We start from the raw sequence: 8,887 nt of genomic DNA, 5'->3' as shown, positions 1-8,887 counted from the left end.
AAATGCGTAAAGAAATAAGTTCCTATATACCATAAATAAATACAAAAATAGGAAAAACTTTACATAACTGGCCTATCAAGGAACATACAGATTGTAGGAAGATACAAATTTACAAGACTTTCCGATTTACGGGTTTAATATCAAGTAAATTTTGGAATAATTATGGCTCCCTGACCAGTAAGAAAAAAGTATTGTCAGAAATACAAATCTTGTATTTTTATTTGTAAATCAGCCCATTTTACAGAAATGAGCCCCAAACATCGTTACGTTAGTCCGACAGTACACATTCCTGCAGTTTGGTATTCTGCATCGTATACGTAATCTGTTTAGCAACCGAGACTATATAGATTGGTGCAAAATGATATGGCAATAATGTGGAATGGAGCTGTTGTTACCTAATTTTAGGTTCTGTCCCGGCATATGCCTGTGTTTACTGAGCATAGTCCCAAAAGACCTCATGATAGTCAGTGTCCCAGTCGAGATTCGAACCGGGTACCTTTCCAATACAAATCAGACATTGCGCTTATGCAATTATACAGCAAGAAATGTTCATGTTTTACACCACACGGCTGTTGGTCAGCAATCTGAATGCCATGTAAACTTTCTTCGAAATGGATTTAAATGTCATTCCATACGTAACTGCGCCTCTCAGTGGCCCCAAGTCGCTAGTTTCGTTCCGACGTCTTTGCATAGAACTGCCTTCTTTAGAAAGAAGAATGTGTGTTTATTTGTGGTCTATTTGACGATGCTGTCAATAGTTCAGAAAACCCCGAAGGAAATACGTAAAAGGGTAAGATCTAGGAGCAGATGTAGGATAGTATTAAAATAGATCTTAAAGCAATTGATGGGAGGGGTGTGGAACCGAATCATATTGAGCCCATTTTGGAACCAGCTGTGGGCTCTTGTGAGCAAGGTAATTAATTTTTACTTCCCATAAAATGCTCGCAATTTTCGAGTAACAAAAGAACTGTTTTCTCAAGAAGGACTCAGCTTCCTGGTGTCAGTGGTTCAGACTGCAGAGTGCAATGATAGAATTATTAGTGAATAATGAATTGGTAATAATATGGAAGGAAGCGATCGTGATTTGTTTCAATTAGTCTCGTCGTTTACGTGGAAGGACTGATGAAAACCACGACAAATCTCAGTCCCAATAGCTGGTCTTCAGGCCAAGGTTTANCTTTAAAGTCGTAAAGAGTACAGTCTTCTGGGATACAAAGCGGTGTATTCCTTTGAAAATCAACCTTGCACCTAAGAAGGAAGTGAAGTGCACAAAGGAGTCTGGTCTGGTCTTCTCGAATCGTAGAATATGTCGTTGATTAGCCTCCCCATAGAGGAACTCTGGTGGGATCTGAGGTTCTTAGACTTTCAGCGGACTACACGGCATTACATTTTAGACGATAGTACTCTTCATAACCACCGGTGTGAGAACTTAAAACTCCAACTTAATAGTCCTACTTCTTGATGCCACTTTTCTCCAGACACATTATGCGTATTTTTACGTAATCCTGCTAACTCATGTAGGAGATCCGGGATAGGGCAGTCGGTATAACGATTGCCTACAGGCTTAACGACAGAGGGGCTGTAATTCGAGTCCCTATGGGAGCAAGAATTTTCACTTCTCCATGTCTCTGGAGCACACCCAGATTCCTGTTCAGTGAGTATTGGGGCTTTCCCCCGGGGTAAAGCGGATGGGGCGTGAAGATCACCACTCACCTCCAACTAGTGCCGAGGTCAAGAAAACGTGGATCTACACATACACTCCCCCATACATCTTAATGGCGTAGTGCTTAATTAGTTAAGTAGAGGGAAAAATTTACCTTTCTTTCTGATTCGCTCGTATAAGAATATTATTTGTGGCGCACAATATAGGATTATGTTTCCTTGGTTATTCCGATTTTATGTATGTGTTGCATGAAGTGCAAAAATGAAGGAGTTGTGGGGAAAGCCGCTTGTTTCATCTACGTCTTTTCAACCTACTTCAATTTTTTCGAGTGCTTTGCACTAAATATGATTGGTTTCTTTTGGGATGTGACACGTATAATCTAGTAAATTTTTGCTGACCCTTTGGGTGATTCACTGCCCTAGTTTCCAGTGTAGCTTTTAGCAGGAAAAGATTGTGAGGACTAACATCGACTGCTCGCACTGTCATATGGAATACCACTCTGAACTATGAAAGTCAATAGACTTCCAAAAACAGGAGAACGCATTGTGTTAATGTTCCTAATCATCTTATTTGCAGAGTTAACTTGCAGGCATGTTATTTTTATACCTGAGCATTCTGTACGGTACCACTGAAGCTTTTCTGTACAGGAAAACCATCCGTCGACCACCAACAATAAAGAACAGAACCGAACTGTGGGATCATTACAGGACTACAAAATCTCTTCACCCAAGCTTCTACTTGACGGTTTATTATATTGTTCTCGTAGTGTGATTCCCCAAATTAGGTGTCTATTCCTTATATGGCACGTTTCCTATGCTACAGACTCATAGGCAAATAATGTAGGTCTCATCGAAGCTTTATCTGAAAGTTCCCATGTAATTAATAAAACATAAGAACACATACCTGATTACATGGCCGAGCAGGACGGCGTGGCAGTAGCGCTATAGAAATGCATTCGATAGATGATGGGTTAGAATCTGCACTTAACACCTGATACCCTGAGGTTTCGTGGTTTTTCTCATTCCCTGTAGGCAAATTACTCCACAGTACCTGAAGTCAGACCATCATCGCTTCCTACCGCATTATTCCTTTCAACTCCTTTCCTTGGCCGCGCCATAGCTCAAGCGGTTAGCTGCTAGCTTCCCATCGCGGGTTCGATCCCGGGACTGGTCAAGTGGGATTTGTGGTGGACAAAGTGGCGTTGGGCCTGGTTTTATCCGAGTACTGGCCCTGGGGTTCACTCAGCCTCTAACAGAAATGACTACTAGGAATTAAATAAATAATTTTCCCCGGGAGTAAAGCGCGGCCGGCGCGTAAGGCTGACAACCATACCGCCATCTTTGAGCCGATTGTCTAGATAATGTAGGACCCTCAACGTCTCACAACCCTACGGGCCTTCATGGCCTGTTACAGGGATAGCTTTACTTTTTTTTTACTTACTTCGGATTCCCTTGCCAATCTTTATTCCATCAAATTCTCCATCATCATAATCACTCGGGTCAGGCTACAGTAGATCAATCAGTGGCCGCCGTGCCGAGTGGACCCAGCTAGACTCCACCCTCCACTAACAGAATTACCTCCTTTCCTAACTTACTCACTTACTCATGGAGCTGAGCCCTTCTGGAGGAGTCGCCAATTCTGCAGCTACTCAAGAATTTCCAGCATTTTATGAAAAGTCGAAGGTTCATTACCGTTTTCACAACAGCCCTCCACTGGTCCCTATCCTGAGCCAGATCTATCCAACCCATAACATCCCATCCTATCTCTCTAAGATCCATTTTAATATTGTCCACCCACCTACACGTTGGTCTTCCCAGTGGTCTCTTTCCTTCTGGCTTTCCCACCAATATCCCATATTCATTCATGTTCTCGCCATTCGTGCTACATGCCCTGCCAATCTCATAATCTTTGACTTGATCATTCTAATTATACTTGGAGAAGAGTACAAGTTATGAAGCTCCTCATTATGCAGTTTTCTCCAACCTCCTGTCACTTCATCTCTCTTCAGTCCAAGTATTCTCCTCAACACCCTGTTCTCAAACACCCTCAGTCTATGTTCCTCCCTTAGTGTCAGAGACCAAGTTTCAGTGACAGAGTTGTAAAATAACCATGAACGAAATCTGGTTATATGTAATAGGAGTAAAATACCTCTGCATTCATATATTCATATCATACCGTATCATAATTGACGTGAAGACAAAGCAAGAAATGCCGAATGTCGACACAAAATGTGTACGTTCTCCGCACGCGAACATCCTATTGCGGTGCTTGCTGGGTGTAACAGTGTCATATTATCCATCCCTGAGCGAATATCGCCTTCTGTTAGTGTTATTGTTATGCTACAGAGACCTTCAGTCCGCCCTTGACATTGTCGCGTCGTTCTGAAATCGATTATCTGTCTTCACAAGAGTTGTATGCCCGTGTCGGCCGCGTGGCAGCGCTGTACGCAATCAGGTTCCACCTCTTGCTTGCCGACAAGGGGAGGGGCCAGTAGAAACTTTTCCTTCCTGGCGGTTTACTTCTTTAGGACCAGCTGCAAGAGTGGATTGACGATCAGTTGCTAGTTAGCAGTGGTAACGCGGAGTGCGTTGTGTATGCAAGATGGGACATACACCGGTACTGGCGCTTATCTTGGCTCTAGTTACCATATCTGTGACAGGAGGTCCCCCTCAGCTTCCTGACACTTCTGGAATCGACTTCGTGCTCACCGACAACCTCAACGTCGATCAGTTCTTTTCACTGTGGCTTGTCTTCAACAACGATGACGTTAAAATGTCAGGTATGTTTTGAAACCGTTTCTGTTCCCTGTTCGATGGTGTTGTTGAACTCGTCTGGTACTTTCTTATGCCCTAATTATGTGCTTGAAGAAGGAATGTTGAGTGGTACTTCGTATTCGGGATATTGTTGGTTCGAATCTCGACCAGAAGACTTGTTACTGTGACGGAGGTTTTTCGTGATTTTTCTTAGGCCCTCCAGGCAAGTACCCTGATATACTGCAAATTGGCCGTGGCCATTTTCTTCCATTCCTTCCCGTGCATTATTCAGTTGTAGCATCCTTGGTTGGGGATCGTGGGCTTTTGACCCTCCAGGTAGAGATGACTGCTTACAGATGAGCCGAGCGGTTGCGACATGCGCTTTATTATTCCCCATGCTAACCACACAACAACTTCTTTCCCAATACATTTCTAGATGTTACTAAATTAATAATCTTGAGTGTTCTAGGTTACTAATATGTGGTTCGCGACCCACAGATACGATACGTTAATCACATAATTCAATTTGATGCTGTATAGTCTGAGCTCATAATAGGACTCTTAGGGAATAAATCCTAACAAATGCGTAAAGAAATAAGTTCCTATATACCATAAATAAATACAAAAATAGGAAAAACTTTACATAACTGGCCTATCAAGGAACATACAGATTGTAGGAAGATACAAATTTACAAGACTTTCCTATTTACGGGTTTAATATCAAGTAAATTTTGGAATAATTATGGCTCCCTGACCAGTAAGAAAAAAGTATTGTCAGAAATACAAATCTTGTATTTTTATTTGTAAATCAGCCCATTTTACAGAAATGAGCCCCAAACATCGTTACGTTAGTCCGACAGTACACATTCCTGCAGTTTGGTATTCTGCATCGTATACGTAATCTGTTTAGCAACCGAGACTATATAGATTGGTGCAAAATGATATGGCAATAATGTGGAATGAAGCTGTTGTTACCTAATTTTAGGTTCTGTCCCGGCATATGCCTGTATTTACTGAGCATAGTCCCAAAAGACCTCATGATAATCAGTGTCGCAGGCGAGATTCGAACCGGGTACCTTGACAATACAAATCAGACATTGCGCTTATGCAATTATACAGCAAGAAATGTTCATGTTTTACACCACACGGCTGTTGGTCAGCAATCTGAATGCCATGTAAACTTTCTTCGAAATGGATTTAAATGTCATTCCATACGTAACTGCTCCTCTCGGTGGCCCCAAGTCGCTAGTTTCGTTTCGACGTCTTTGCATAGAACTGCCTTCTTTAGAAAGAAGAATGTGTGTTTATTTGTGGTCTATTTGACGATGCTGTCAATAGTTCAGAAAACCCCGAAGGAAATACGTAAAAGGGTAAGATCTAGGAGCAGATGTAGGATAGTATTAAAATAGATCTTAAAGCAATTGATGGGAGGGGTGTGGAACCGAATCATATTGAGCCCATTTTGGAACCAGCTGTGGGCTCTTGTGAGCAAGGTAATTAATTTTTACTTCCCAGAAAATGCTCGCAATTTTCGAGTAACAAAAGAACTGTTTTCTCAAGAAGGACTCAGCTTCCTGGTGTCAGTGGTTCAGACTGCAGAGTGCAATGATAGAATTATTAGTGAATAATGAATTGGTAATAATATGGAAGGAAGCGATCGTGATTTGTTTCAATTAGTCTCGTCGTTTACGTGGAAGGACTGATGAAAACCACGACAAATCTCAGTCCCAATAGCTGGTCTTCAGGCCAAGGTTTAAACTCGGCAAAAATGGACTGTAATTCCATGCAGTGAAGCTAAGGCAGATCCTGACATGGATCTACCTGGAAATGAACCATAGTTGCCATGACGTTACTGTTCAAATGAACTTGTGTGAACCGTTAGTTCAAACAGTGCCGGAGAATGACGCTACAATTGCTGTTGGCATTAGCTTGTACTCAGTGCAGCTAGCAGGCCATTTGACTCAACTGTAACCAGAGATGGAAGAGGGTCTTTGAAGCTAAGGTAAACTCTCCAGATCAGTTGAAGATGCCGGATAATGCCTAACACGTGGTATAAAGGAAATATCTTTATCGCATATTACGGAAAATATTCCTACTTGTATTGTTGTTGGGAATGGTAGGTACGTCTTGAAGCACTGCAAACAGTTTCTTTAAGAAAAGAAACGCGCTCTAGAACTAAGTAGTTTGTGTCCCTCCACGTCTACTCCCCATTACCAATTCTGACCGTAATTTGTTTTAGAATTACAGGTATATGATTAATATCTTTTGTTTCATTCACTGAATAATATTAGGTCAATAGTACTAGTTATGTGCCGATCACAGTGGCCGCGCGGTCTAAAGCATGAACTTTTTTTGCTCGCTCGAATACTGGGATCTTGGCTTCGAATTCCACCCAGCACATGGATGTTTGTCTACGTTTATTCTGTGTTTATGTTGTCCCGTGTGAAGGTAGCGGCCTTGCAATGGGTTGATCACTCGTCCAAGTAGTCCTACAGTCTGTGTAAAAAAGAATACGAAATTGAAAAAGAGGCCAGGGCCCAACAGAAGGCTGTAGAGACATTGGTGAATGAATGAAGTACAAGTTATATAGTTGCCCATTCATTGTCCACTCTTCAGCTCCTTCCTCTTCGATCCAGATATTTTCCTCAGGACCCCATTCCCAAACTCTCAATCGTGGACCCCGCTAGAATTTTTTTTTTACCAAACGGAGAAATAAATTTTCCAGGGGAGTCCGACTAAGTATTTTCTTAGAAAAACAAGGAACTCCGTGGCCTGTAGTCCGCAAACGAACTACATCGACCGAGCGACCGCCGCTTGTCGACGAAGATAGTGTCAACTTTTGCGGATAGAGGGTGTCGCGTGGTCAGCGCAAATAATACCCACGGCCGTTAATCTCGGTTTTCTAGACCGGAGTTGCTATTTCCTTGTAATAGCTCCTCAGTTATCATCACGAGGCTGAGTGGACCCCTTTCCAGACTCACTACTTCTCAGAAAATCTGGTAGCGCCTGGAATCGAACCCGGGACCACTAGACCACAGAGACAGTCATCTTCTTAAAAACTTGTGTTAAAACCGTTTAAGACTCTCAATATTGAAGGCCCCAGGACATTCAGTGTAGAAAATAGCGTTTTAAGTGCTTTGAAATTTTATTAGTAATATTTGATGTACTTCTTACTTGTTTCAATTTCGATTTTTCCGAAAATCCAAAAGGGCGGGCAAATGCATGGTTTGTCCCCTCCCCGGCGGCCCCCATTACCTCAGGGCATGCGGTGAATGACCAAGGTTCACATCCGTATGAAATAACCGTAGGCTAACATTTGTATTAGTTTATACCCGGCAACTTTCGCCGTAACTTGTTTTATGCACATGAAAACTGCTTGCTCGCCGACCGGGTCGGTGTAGCTTTACAGCTGCAGACTTGTATTCGGTTGGATAATTCAGTCGGTATAGCTACATGCTGGAGGGCCGGAGTTCAATTCTCGATAGAAGCAAGTGATTTATCTGTACTCCACAATGTCCAGATCAGCTCTGGGGCCTGCTGAGCCTCCTACTTATAGGATTTCTTCAAGGACTAAAGCGGTCGAGGCGTGAATCTGAAGAATATGTGGTGCAGCTGTAACTTCATTTCCCATACGTCTTCGTGGCCTTAAGCAAGCACAGGGCCAATTTTACCTCTACCTGTTACTTAGTTCTGGGGCACGCCGTAGTGTAGATGGTAGAGGCACTATGCTACAAGCCGGAAGAGCGCGGGTTCGAGTCCCGATAAGGTAGAGTTTTTCAATTTACCTAATATTTCCAACCGCGATATAACCCTGGGGTCGTCTCAGTCTCTAAGAGAAATGAGTACCAGGAATCTTCCTGTGGGGTAAGGGCGGACGGCGCATAAGGCTGATAACCTTACCGCCATCTGTGTGTCGATTGTCTAGATGATGTGGGATCCTCAACGTCTCACACAACCCTCGAGGCCTCCGTGGCCTCTTATGGAGATAGTTTTACCTTTTTTTGTTACTTAGTTATATTCTCGGCAAAGTTATTTTTATTTAACGTCTTTTGTAAGTCTCTTCAAGCGAATAATAACTTGGAATTTGACAGCCTACTCAGTCTTTGTAAAAACGTTTCTTTGGACATTTAGTAACCTAAAAAATGCGAATGTAAGACTAATGTTGGGGAATGAATCCATTTGCCTACGTTGAAATTCCATACACGAACACCTTTTTCCTGTGGTAAGATTTCCTAAGGCATGTACTGTCTTCGCTCGCTTGGAAACCGGGATCGTGGGTTCGAATCCCACTCAGGGCATGTGTGTGTGCGTTTTTCTGTGTTTATGTACAGGTAGAGGCCTTGCGACGAGCTGATCATCCGCCCAAGGAGTCCTACCGTATGTCTAAGATCTAGAAAAACCGAAGTGAACGGAGAAGTTTATGGAGGTAGGCCTAGGCCCACTGGAGCTGTAGTGCCAAGGAAAAAAAAAA

At 42.7% G+C, this 8,887-nt stretch overlaps 1 protein-coding gene across 2 annotated transcripts in view; it reads left to right on the top strand.

Moving 5' to 3' along the window:
• The first annotated feature begins 4,204 nt into the window (after positions 1–4,204).
• LOC111861417 overlaps positions 4,205–8,887 on the top strand; it is a 46,226-nt gene continuing 41,543 nt past the window's right edge. For both annotated transcript variants that reach the window (XM_023845962.2, XM_023845961.2), the window contains exon 1: positions 4,205–4,442. In XM_023845962.2, coding sequence (XP_023701730.1) covers positions 4,265–4,442 — 178 coding nt within the window. In that variant the 5' untranslated portion in view covers positions 4,205–4,264. The remainder of the gene's footprint in view (positions 4,443–8,887) is intronic.

This window comes from Cryptotermes secundus, unplaced genomic scaffold (assembly GCF_002891405.2).
Source record: "Cryptotermes secundus unplaced genomic scaffold, Csec_1.0 scaffold646, whole genome shotgun sequence".
In the NCBI taxonomy this organism is placed as follows: Eukaryota; Metazoa; Arthropoda; class Insecta; order Blattodea; family Kalotermitidae; genus Cryptotermes; species Cryptotermes secundus.
This window is presented reverse-complemented; position numbering and strand designations above follow the sequence as displayed.